Raw genomic sequence first — 12,670 nt, forward strand, 5'->3', positions numbered from 1 at the left:
CACCCTATCTTTAAGGGAAAGCCCAGACACCCTGCGGAGGAAACTCATTTCAGCCGCTTGTATTCGCGATCTCGTTCTTTCGGTCACTACCCATAGCTCATGACCATAGGTGAGGGTAGGAAGGTAGATCGACTGGTAAATTGAGAGCTTTGCCTTACGGCTCAGCTCCTTTTTCACCACGACAGACCGATGCAGAGCCCACATCACTGCGGACACCGCACCGATCCGCCTGTCGATCTCACGCTCCATTCTTCCCTCACTCGTGAACAAGACCCCGAGATACTTGAACTCCTCCACTTGGGGCAGGATCTCTCCCCCAACCCTGAGAGGGCACTCCACCCTTTTCAGCAACAGTGAACACATAACACACATCCTGCTTTGCCTTCACTGGCTCCCTGTATCTTACAGGATGGGATATAAAATTCTGTTAATAACCTGTAAAGTTTTAAATGGCATTGCACCAGACTACAACAATGACCTTCTCTATCACTACGCTCCAGTTTGCCCACTTAGGTCCTCTAAATCCTGCAATCTTGTTGTGCCCCACACTAACCTGCACTCCATCACTGACATTGCTTTCAGCTGTATAGCGCCCAGACTTTGGAATGGCCTTACCGACATTAATTAGATCAGTTGACTTAATTAATTCAAGTAAAAAATGACTGAAAACTCATGTTCACGAAGGCTTTTAACTTAATGTAACATTTTGCCCCTTCTTTCAGTTTACCTCTCTGTCCAAATGCTCCGGATTGTGTGTATGTTATATCACAAATTATGTTATTTGTTCAGGCTTTCTTTTAGTAGCGGATTTAGTATTTTACTCTGTTTTTTGTCTCCTTATTCTATCTAGTGTTCTACGCAGAAAATATTTGTGTCCAAGGTTACATAGACCTTTCTGTGATTCTGTGAAGCACTTTGAGCATGGAAAAGGCACTATATACATACAATTTATTATTAATATTATTATTATTATTAGACATGTGTTAGTGGAGTAGGACAATTTATATTTTTCATTGTTTATGATCAGCAGCCGGAAGAAGAAGAAGAAGATGATGAACATTTTAAAATTTCAGTTCAGTTTAATTGCAGTACTTGTACTGAATTTATGAATGGTTTTCTAAAAAGGATTTAACTTACCAAGCTCAAAAATCTGAAGGGGAAGGGTGAGAAATCCTGACCGGAGTGCGTATGGGTTATTCTGGCCAGGAGCTGTGCATACTTCATCTGAGGAAGGAAGCAGCAGGAGAAAAGACACTCGATTTCCAAATTCCAGGACCTCTTGGCTGTAGATGCGAAAATTCTGTACCTTAAATACATAAAAAAAACTTCAGTTGCATTGAATTCCTGATTCATTTTCCTACCTTCATCCAAGTAATTTTGTTTTTATAGACATACATGATATTTGTAACTAGTTGTTAATGTGTGACAGGGGATATGGAGTATGTTGTTGTCATTAGTGCAAAGCCGTTAAAAAATTGGTCATTAAGTATTTTTGGTTTGCCTTGTTTACTTCTTTTACATTGTTCCAAACTAGAAACCGACTGTAGAAGAGTCATTTACCAAAATAAATGTATCTATAGCACCTGAATAAGGACACAAGAAAAATAGTCTCTCACTTAATTTTCATACCCCTGTCCTGTTAAGGTTCATGGTAGAAGGGAAGACCAGACCTCCCTGTCCTAGTAAAGTCTCTTGCTTATTCTTGAGAATTCTTTTTTTTTTTTTTTTTTATTAATTTTATTAATATCCATACATAGCAATCAAGTTTTTACAAAAAGAAGAATTATGTTAAGGACAGATCGATCCCCACCCCTGAGAGAGAGAGCAAGCCAAACTGCGTAAAATTTAAGGCTTGTAAACATACCTAAATTAATAAATTCTCTATGCTTCATGAACTTATTTTTAAATTACTACTGATTAGATCCTGCCATGTTTTGAAAAAGTCTGTACGGGTCCTCTAACTGAGTATTTGATTTTTTCCAATTTCAAATAATATAACACATCGGTTTCCCACTGACTTAAAAGAGGAGAGTTTGGGTTCTTCCAGTTTATCAGAATAAGTCTGCGTGCCAAAAGTGTAGTGAGTGCAATCACAATTTGTTTGTCCTTCTCCGCTTTAAACCCATCTGGAAGAACCCCAAACACAGCTGTTAATGGGTTAGGAGGGATTGTGAGTCCAAGGCTGTCTGAGAGGTAATTAAAAATTTTTGTCCAGAATAATGTTGAGAATTCTGTTTTGCTTCCAAAACACTGAGAGAAAAGGTTCATCTTCACAATATGCCCCAAACACCTCAACTGGCTCCTTTTGATCGAGCAGCAGAGTTGCATGTGAGCCCAGCATCTCTGCACATGAATCGGCTTTTGGATGCTCATTCCTTCTTTCTCTAATCAAAACACATGATTTATATTCACTAGTTTTTAAAAAAATATATATTTTTTTCTCCAGCCGTGTGGAGTTTTTTTTTTTCTGTCCCCCCTGGCCATTGGACCTTACTCTTATTCTATGTTAATTAATGTTGACTTATTTTGTTTTCTTATTGTGTCTTTTATTTTTCTATTCTTTATTATGTAAAGCACTTTGAGCTACTGTTTGAATGAAAACGTGCTATAGAAATAAATGTTGTTGTTGTTGTTGTTGTGATCCTTAGAGCTACTGTCTGTTTCATAGAGCTTTGTGCAAATTATTGAGAGGTAAGATGCACAAATCAATCAATCAATCAATCAACATTTATTTATATAGCACATATTCATACAAAAAAATGTAGTTCAAAGTGCTTTACAAAATGAATAGAGAAATAGAAGACACAATAAAAGATAAACATAAGTCAACATTAATTAACATAGAATAAGAGTAAGGTCTGATGGCCAGGGTGGACAGAAAAAACAAAAACTCCAAAGGCTGGAGAAAAAAATAAAATCTGTAGGGGTTCCAGACCACGAGACCACCCAGTCCCTCTGGGCAATCTACCTAACATAAGTCAAACAGTCCTCTTTGTATTTAGGGTTTTCATGGAAGGACCTGATGATGATGGTCACGTAGACTTCTGGCTTTCAGTCCATCAATGTTGGTGCATCATGATGCTTTGAGTAGGTGGTGGTGGCGCAGAGAAAGAAACCAGAAAAAGAAACAGAAGAGAGAGTAGGGGTCAGTATGGATTTTGGAGCCACTGTGAATAGTTATTATGAAGAATTGAAACAGACAAACAGACTCCTGCCATCGATTAGATCAGAAAAAAAGCCTTGACCCGAAAAACAGAATCCAAAAACTCGGATCCGGAGTTATGGCCTTGGTGTAGAGTGTGCTGGTGAGTGACTTGTAGACAAAGAGTAGGCTATACGCCTGCAAGGTGAAACGTGAGGTTCACGTGTAACATTTAGAATTGCTAAATATTGTATGTTGTGCCAGGGTTCCTTTCTTGGCCTTTGTCTTTATTCTTTTTCCTTGTCTTTTTCATTCATTTTTCAGTACTGCTCATTTGTCACAATAGTTTCAGTTAAAATTGTTTAGTCCAGTTATTATTTTGTAGATGTGTTTAATGTACCATTATTTTTATGTTTGAGAATATGAATGCACTGTGTTTATGTATTATGTTCCCTGTGATTTGGGTGTGGAACCCCAAGAGGCATGATCACCCCTTACATCACTGCTTGGAACTGTCCCCAGCTCATTAAAGAAGACTGGGCAGTTAGTCCCCTGTGGTGTATTAATGAGTGTAGTTTGGAGTTGATTTTCATGTAAGTATTGCTGTAGTGACATATGAGAGACAGTGAAAGAAAAATGAAAATGAGCAGAAGAATCATAGTCAGAGAACAGGCTGAAAGTTAACACTGGGAGATAACACAATCAAGTGACAAAACCCAATTGAGAACAAAAAAATAAAAGCAGGGAATTAATGGCATAGCAAAACAGGCTTTATATATCAAAGTCAGATACCCTGGAACCGCTGAGGACGATCTTCAAGCTGTTATTTTGATGCAGACAAGCAACAAGCACACTGTGGAGCATTCTAGGAACCATTGACAGGAGGTGGGCAAACACAAATGCTCAAAAATGGCAATGTGGTGAAATGTAAATAAATAATTAACTCTTTAAATATTCCAGTTACACAGTTTCTGACAAAATATTCCATATCTTTGAGTGTCAAAACGGCAGATTTCGTCACTATATATGTACTCAGAAAAGGAATAAATAAGTTATTAAAGGGCGGCACGGTGGCACAGTGGTAGCGCTGCTGCCTCACAGTTAGGGGACCCGGGTTCGCTTCCTGGGTCCTCCCTGCGTGGAGTTTGCATGTTTTCCCCGTGTCTGCGTTTCCTCCGGGGTTTCCTCCCACAATCCAAAGACATGCAGGTTAGGCGGATTGGCGATTCTAAATTGGCCCTAGTGTGTGCTTGGTGTGTGGGTGTGTTTGTGTGTGTCCTGTGGTGGGTTGGCACCCTGCCCAGGATTGGTTCCTGCCTTGTGCCCTGTGCTGGCTGGGATTGGCTCCAGCAGACCCCCGTGACCCTATTCGGATTCAGCGGGTTAGAAAATGGATGGGTGGATGGATAACTTATTAAAAGCAGAGGTCATGACAATTGCTCTTTTCTTTGATATTCTTGTTTTGTAAGTTTTGCTCTCATTTTTTATTTATTTTTTTGCTGCTTTGAGCGCTGATGCTAATTTTCTCTTTTTTGCCTCTTTCTCTTTTACAAATAATCTTGCCTGTAATTATCTTGCATCCAGAGTTTTTTATGGTTTCTGATAATGTTGAAATAGTTTGGAACTCTTCTTATTATTTTGCCAGTTCTCTGTGTTTGGGGCTTTATAGGCTCAATCCTCCCAGTTTTTTTTTTGAAGGCCTCACCTCTTTTTTGCTATTTTGCTGCCAGAATCGCAACACTGTATTAGTGAATTCTTTTTCATGAGCATCCAGTTTAACAGGAAAGTAATGTTATTTTGCCTACTCTGTGATGAAAAGGCACCCTGTTTCAGGGTTTGTTCCTGCCTTGTGCCCTATGCTGGCTGAGACAGATGCCAGCACCCTCCTCGACCCTGTTCAGGACAAAGTGGTTAGAAAATGACTGACTATAATCTTCCCTGTGCCTACACATTTCAATGTATACTAAAGAAGATTTTGTGGCTCAACTTTTATATTAAAAACGTAGTCACGAAATTACAATTGAGTCATACATTATACTTTTATATAGGTTCTTAGGGTCATTTTTGAGATATGTACAGGGGCAATGTGTCAATATGATGTGTTAAAACCTAATAAAACTAATTTCTACTCGCTGCTCCTTAGGGAGTGTATGGAACAGTGTTCGTACCTGAGTGTCTGAGGCACTGATTTGACCAATTAGAGTCTTAGCAGCAGCTTGAATGTCTTGAAGGAAGTAGCTGTGTGGACCATCCGCATTCGTCTCTGTCAAGGTGGAGCTCTTCAGAGTGCTCAACTTCTGTAACCAATCCCACTCTTCTCTAGCAAGGAAAATCATAAAATGTTCTGTGATTTACACTTTGCTCACGTCTCAAGTGAATAGTCACTCCAAAATAATTTGTTAACATTATTAATAAATATTTTAAACAGTCAGATAGACATACTTTATTGGTCTCCAAAAGGGAAATTCACTTCCTTCAGCAGCAACATATAACATAAAACGTAGTTCAAATAGTAAAAGGGCTGGAGCCTATACTTGTGTACCCTTTGATTACTAATGTTCATTTTGTAGAGGGAGCAAATGTTATTCCACTCATTGAAGTTGCAAATGTCTTTGTATTATAGATCAGTCTACAGTGTGTTAATCATGTCTATGTAATAGAGAAGATTCTTGGCCACAAAAATATTTGGTTTTATGCACAAATCTGTGCTATGATTGTTCTGCAGAAAATGCACTGTCTTACAGACAAGCTGAATGATATATTTGATACATAGCAAGCGCACGACTTTTGGCATTTGCACTTGCCTCCCACTGTCTCTTGAAATTTCCATCATATTACTGTTGCTATTCTTAATTTGCAAGGCTATTTTCACATGTGGCGGTTGTTCAGATGAACGTTGATGCATGTGTGGCGTGGTTCACACAGTGAAAATGCAGCCAGTCAGAAGGTCAGGCTTGTAGAAAAATTGTTAAAATATGGTGGTAGCTACCCTGATTGATTCAGTAACTATAAATCTCCAAAAGTCAAAGGACTACTGATATTATGAGCCAAACATTTCTGAAAACATTTTAAATATAAGCTTGTAATAAATCAGTTTTAGGTAGTACATCTGAGGCTATGGTTCAGCCAAAAATATAATTGTTAACAGTCTGTTTGCTGTGGGGGCAGATGAAGTATGATGTGCATCACAAGATAATGTGACATTATAACATTAATATTTAAGGTCATCAGGAAGAGGTAATAGGAGCAAAAAGAAGGGCTTTGGTTCTTTTAGATATTGTGCAAAGAAAAATTTCAGAGAAACAGGGCAATAATATATATATATATATAATATATATATATATATATATATATATATATATATATATATATATATATATATATATATATATATATATTTTTTTTTTTACCAAACCTTTCTATGTATCTATCTATCTATCTAACTGTGCAATATGTCATGAATTTAATACAATACAGCAAGCCAACATAACCTATAAATTTTATTCCATGGCCTGAAGGTTACATAGCTTGTTCTAGCCAGCTCTCTTCGTCTTCCATTGTTTGTCACAGTATGATAAATTTATTTAAAAACACGATGTTTCAATATGTTTTTGAAAGATGACCAAAAATAAATATATGAAACTTGATCTTTGAAGGAACATTTAATTATTGATGTTGAATTGAAACATTTGAATTGTTCTGTAGAGTGTGTCATGTTTTTTTGATTTCCTCTTCATTGCAATAATTTATCATGTACAATACAGGTGCATTAATATTTATTCAGAAATTCCTGTTAAGGGAAATAAAGTGAATGGTGAATGAATAAATTATTTTTGTTAACTGTTCAGCCTTACCGGGAGACATTGTGGTTTTCCCGGATCTTGACATTACAGAGGACATTGGGAAGTTTCTGTGACACCAAAACTCTTATCTGGTCCACTGAACTGCATAATTTTACATATCCAAGGTAGAGACCCGGTGATAGAGTTTGCTGGCTGTGCTGGTGGTAGCTTATTTTTTCCTGGAAATGATACAGTAAGATATATGAACAATTTCACAAATAGAAATACTATATGTAGATACAAACAAAACAAAACATTTAATGATTTATTTCGTGAGATTTATTGAAATATGGAAAGATCATTATTAGTTGTCATTTTTTAGGACCTCTGTTCAGTTAGAAAAAAATGTTTAAAGATTTTTTTTTTTAAAACAAATCCTTTAGTTTCTTCAAGTTTTATAAGCACTTAACAAATATTGAGTATTTGATTCCAAAAGTTATGATCTCTTACACGGATAATGTGCTTTAATGATACAGTCAGGGATTTAATAAACTAGGTCTCAGCATTAGGACAACCTACCAAGTTGTCACCTATGCCTGTTTTCTTTTCAGTTTTTAGACTCCCTCCCTCATGCCTCAATTTTTGAATTCACTTCACAAATTATGCACTTTATGTCAAAAAACAGACAGTCATGTTTATGTCAACTGCACTATAATGTTTAACAACAGATTAACAACATTTTCTTAGCTAAGGACTGGTCTCAGTTTTAGAGCTGTAGGGCTTCAAAGTGCACATACAGTTAAATCAAGCTATTTGACTAGCAAGCACATTGGCATACACTATAGGTCAGTGATGGCGAACCATTTAGAAACCAAGTGCCCAAACTGCAATCCAAAACCCACTTGTTTATCGCAAAGTGCCAACATGGCAATTTAACCTGAATCCCACCTAAAACTGAACACCAGCATAACCAAGGAGCTGGTGGTGGATTTTAGGAGGCCCAGGCCCCTCATGGACCCCGTGATCATCAGAGGTGACTGTGAGCAGAGGGTGCAGACCCATAAATACCTGGGAGTGCAGCTGGATGATAAATTGGACTGAACTGCCAATACTGATGCTCTGTCTGTCTATCTACTGAGCCACTCATACATTAACATCTTTTGTCTTAAAAGAAAAACATAATAGCGGAGCTTTCAATGATACAAACAACTTTTTGTTGAAAGGTAAAAGTTTGCATTCGGTATGCTTTTGAACAATTAATCTGCTTTTTGCTGTTGTATGCATGCTGATAATTTGTCCAACCTTGGCTCATACTTTGTAAGCTTGAGAGCAACACATGCAGCACTCAGGTCATCTGTTAGTCTGTTTCTGGTGTCAGATTTGATTTAATTCAAAGCTGAAAACAGCTGCGCACAAGCATAAGATGTTCCAAACAAATTAAGGAAAGCAATCCCTTCAAGTGCCTTCATTGACTTAAGATTATTTGGCAGAGAATTCCACACTTTAAGGATTTCATTTTCATAACTAACTGTGCTGTCCTTTGTCATCCCTTCGATCCTCTCAAGTGTTTCACGCAGGTCTTCCCTATTAAGCTCTGCCCCCAAAGCTTCCATTATATATTACGGGGTCGTGGATCAGGTGTGGCGATTAGCAACTCCCGGCAATAATTACAGATGCGGATGACTCCTCACCTGTGCGCTTAAGCGAGGACTGCCCGCATCACAAAGCTCCCGGAAAACCGCTCCGGCCACTCTACCATAACCCCCTTTAAGCCGCGAGTGCGGCAATTATCTGTTAAAACTGGCCTTTTCAATTTTGAGCTGTGGACCCACTATACCACATCCCCTCCAACCCCACCACGGGAATCACAGACTCAAAAGGCTGCAGTCCTAAGAATAGAGCAGCCAGGGAAGAGGAAGAGAGGAAGGCTTAAGAGAAGGTTTATGGATGTGGTGAGAGAAGCCATGAAGGTGGTGGGTGTAACAGAACAAGATGGAGAGGACAGAAAGATATGGAAGAAGATGATCCGCTGTGGCAACCCCTAATGGGAGCAGTGGAAGACGAAGGATAAAAAGAAGACCAGCTCATGTATCACATTGATCACGTATCACAATGAGTACTTTAGAGGGTCAGCTCAGGTGGGAGACAAACTCAGAGATGCGCGATTGTGTTGGTTTGGACATCTACAGAGGAGAGATGTTGGGTATATTGGGAGAAGGATACTAAGGATTGTGCTGCCAGGCAAGAGGAAGAGAGGAAGGCCTAAGAGGAGGTTTATGAATGTAGTGAGAGAAGACATGCAGGTGATGGGTGTAACAGAGCAAGATGCAGAGCACAGGAAATTATGGAAATAGATGATTAGATGATAGAAGGGAGCAGCTGAAAGAAGAAGAATAAGAAGAAGACCACCTCATGTATCTCACATATCAGAATGAGTACATCAGAGGGTTAGCTCAAGTTGAACGGTTTAGAGACAAAGTCAGAGAGGCGAGATTACGCTGGCTTGGACATGTGCAGAGGAGAGATGCAGGGTACAATGAGAGAAGGGTAATAAGGATAGAGCTGATAGGGAAGAGGAAAAGAGGATGGCCTAAGAGGAGGTTTATGGATGTGGTGAGAGGGGACATGCAGGTGGTGGGTGTAACAGAGCAACATCTAGAGAACAGGAAGAGATGGAAACAGATGATCCTCTGTATAGACCCCTAACAGGAGCAGCAGAAAGAAGAAGAATAAGAAGAACCTCTCATGTATCACACATATCACATTGATCACATATCATAATGAGTATATTAGAGGGTCAGCTCAGGTGGGATGGTTTGGAGACAAAGCCCGAAAGGTGAGATTGCGTTTATTTGGACATGTGGTGGGCGTATTGGGTGAAGGGTACTAAGGATAGAGCTGCCAGGCAAGGGGAAAAGAGGAAGGCCTAAGAGGAGGTTTATGGACGTGGAGAGAGAAGACATACAGGTGGTGGGTGTGACAGAGCAAGATGGAGAGCACATGAAGATATGGAAAAGGATGATCTGCTGTGGCAACCCCTAACGGGAGCAGTTGAAAGATAAGGAAGAAGGTACACAAGCTCACAAATTTACTAAAGCTTTTCAGTAGTAGATTACACAGAAGTGTACAGCGCAATCCGTTCGTAATATCGCAGTGCAAATGGACCAAAATGTGGCCGCCGAACCGAACTCTCCAGTTGCAGAGTTTGTAAACTGTGGTCTCTAAATTTCGGATTGGATGTGGCTAATTATCTAAAATACAGTTAAAGATGTCTCAGTATGTCAGGAAGCATAAATTGAGGCAGGTATCCAAGACTGTCTCAGCACCATATATATAAACACTGTTGTGTCGATTTATACACAATTACAACCATCTATCAGTTAAATCTGTTCTCTTATATGAAATAGTGGAAATCTTTCCACATTACTTAATGCTTCAAGCAGTCTCTCCTGTAAACCGGCAGTTTCTTAGAAATGGAGGTGGGCTTTCAGTATCAGAAGTCAGGCTGTATCTCTTTACTTTTCAGGAGATAAATGCACATGCTATGCTATGAAATTACAGCTGGATTTATAATTAAGCCATCAGTGAAAACTTACACTCAGTTAGAAAAATACTTTCTCCATCTTATAAAACATGAGCTTGTGTTTGTAATATTCACAGTACAGATGTTTTGCTACTCAGTTGGAGAAACGGGAAAGTCAGAAGTTTATACTTGGAACGTCCAAAAGTATGAACAGCAGTATCTTGAATATGTTCAGTTAGTACTGATGTTTGGCAACTAATAGAATTCTAAATACATTTATGTGCTGCACTTTTAAAATGTGCAAACTGTATCACCATATTGTAGGTAGTAGGCAAAGATAGCCTAGGGTGAGGGTTATATAAACAAATGCAATACATGGGAAAGCACATTAATTGACACTTACAAAAGGAATACGATAAAAATCTCAACAATCTTTTGACTTGTAAGTGCCTGCAAGGGTGTGACACCAAAAGGAAGGTAAAAATACGATAAATCAAGGTAGCTAAATTCAGCATTAATACATCTAACTTTCTGAATATCGTACATTCAAAGTGATGAGCAGCAAGTCCAGGGCAGTGGGTTCCTCTGGAGAAGAAATAGATTTCCTCTGCATCTGGAGTTTACTTAGTTTTATCCAGCGCATGTTTTCCACAATCTGATTTGAACCAAGTTCCTGTATTGTAACAATAAGTGCATTTCCATGTTTATCTTTCAAAGGTTCAAAATAAACCTGCCCCAAGTCTTGGATTCCCAGCATTTCCTGTGAAGTAAAAAATAAGAAATTACCCATTACTCTTCTTGGGGAATATGCGATATAAAGAAACAACTTTCCGTTAGTAACATATTGATATAATGAATATAAATTAGTAAATATGCAGTAAACATAAATCAAGGCCCATAGTGAATGCATCCATCAAATTGTCCTGCTTTTCATCTTGAAGAATGTGTTCACTAACTTTCGTGTTTATTTATCAAATATCTGTATCTTTTGCAGTTCATGTGTATTGTGATGTAGGATTTTGCATATAACTTGATAAATGTTTTGTATGTCTTTATTTATAATTTAGTGGTACCTTGGTGAGAGGCATTCTTGTTTATCCCCCATGTTTACGACTTTTCTTTGTAATTTTACGACAGGATTTGGGGATGTGTCTTAAACCAGTTTGATGAGCATTTCTTTGCTAAAGTCTTTTCTCCCATCCCCACAAAAGCCAGGTTAGTGTAAATATGGTCTTGGGGGCAGGAGATAAGATGTTCTATTTCACCCATTGGTCTGAGGTATGGCTGTTTGGAAACAACTTTCCGTTAGTAACATATTGATATAATGAATATAAATTAGTAAATATGCAGTAAACATAAATCAAGGCCCATAGTGAATGCATCCATCAAATTGTCCTGCCTGAGGTTATAGATATAGAAGGGAAGGTGGGGATAAGTTTTCATCTTGAAGAATGTGTTCACTAACCCTGTTTGCAAATACTGTTTTGATGTATGTGTTTGTTTATGTACGTGTTTATTTATCAAATATCTGTATCTTTTGCAGTTCATGTGTAAAGTTTAGGTTTTTGCTGCACTGTGATGTTTTCTTGCATATTACCCTGATAGAATAATTAAGTTCAGGTAGAGAAAGCAGAAGTGAGCTGAGTGTGCCACAAAAAAGCTGCAAGGCAAAGTGAATGAAAGTGAAAGTTGTGGAATGTTGAGTGAGAGTTTTGAAAGATTACAGAAGACATGAAAATAGGACAAAGAGATCAGATAGAAGGCAGAGGAGCTGGTGAGTGTGAATGGCAACATAGGACAACCTTCTAAAAAGCACACACACTTAGGTTCAGTAATTGAAACCTGACTGACCCCAAGGCTTCAGTCCACAGTACAATAAAAAAGGACACACAGGCAATAGTTATTTCTGTTTCAATTTTCTGGCCTTTTTATGGACTTGCATGCCAAGCTGTTCCAATGAAAAGTTTTGGCACCAGGTGTATAGCAGAATAAAGAAAAGACAACAAGCAAAGACTAAAGACAAAGACATGAAGAAGAATGAAGAGACAGCAAGAAAAACACTTACTGGGGTTTAAGTGAGTAACAAGTCCACAATTGTGAACAAACCAGTTAGGAATGCCAAAATAAGGGGATTCATTTTGGGCTCATAAAGTATACATTCTGGGTATTAATTAATTAAGTGGGATAATTAATATAATTAATAATATTAAGGAAAATGTATAC

The 12,670-nt window shown here is 38.2% G+C and overlaps 1 protein-coding gene across 4 annotated transcripts in view; it reads right to left on the bottom strand.

Annotated features, from left to right (window-relative positions):
* Positions 1 to 12,670, bottom strand: part of LOC120542213 (ankyrin repeat and fibronectin type-III domain-containing protein 1) — a 338,184-nt gene that overhangs the window by 30,734 nt on the left and 294,780 nt on the right. For all 4 annotated transcript variants that reach the window (XM_039774508.1, XM_039774509.1, XM_039774511.1 and 1 more), the window contains 4 exons: positions 10,992 to 11,207; positions 6,997 to 7,163; positions 5,311 to 5,461; positions 1,138 to 1,306 (listed from right to left, as the gene is read on the bottom strand). In XM_039774508.1, the coding sequence (XP_039630442.1) occupies positions 1,138 to 1,306; positions 5,311 to 5,461; positions 6,997 to 7,163; positions 10,992 to 11,207 (703 nt within the window). The remainder of the gene's footprint in view (positions 1 to 1,137; positions 1,307 to 5,310; positions 5,462 to 6,996; positions 7,164 to 10,991; positions 11,208 to 12,670) is intronic.

The sequence above is a fragment of the Polypterus senegalus genome, chromosome 13, assembly GCF_016835505.1.
Source record: "Polypterus senegalus isolate Bchr_013 chromosome 13, ASM1683550v1, whole genome shotgun sequence".
NCBI classification, from domain to species: Eukaryota; Metazoa; Chordata; class Cladistia; order Polypteriformes; family Polypteridae; genus Polypterus; species Polypterus senegalus.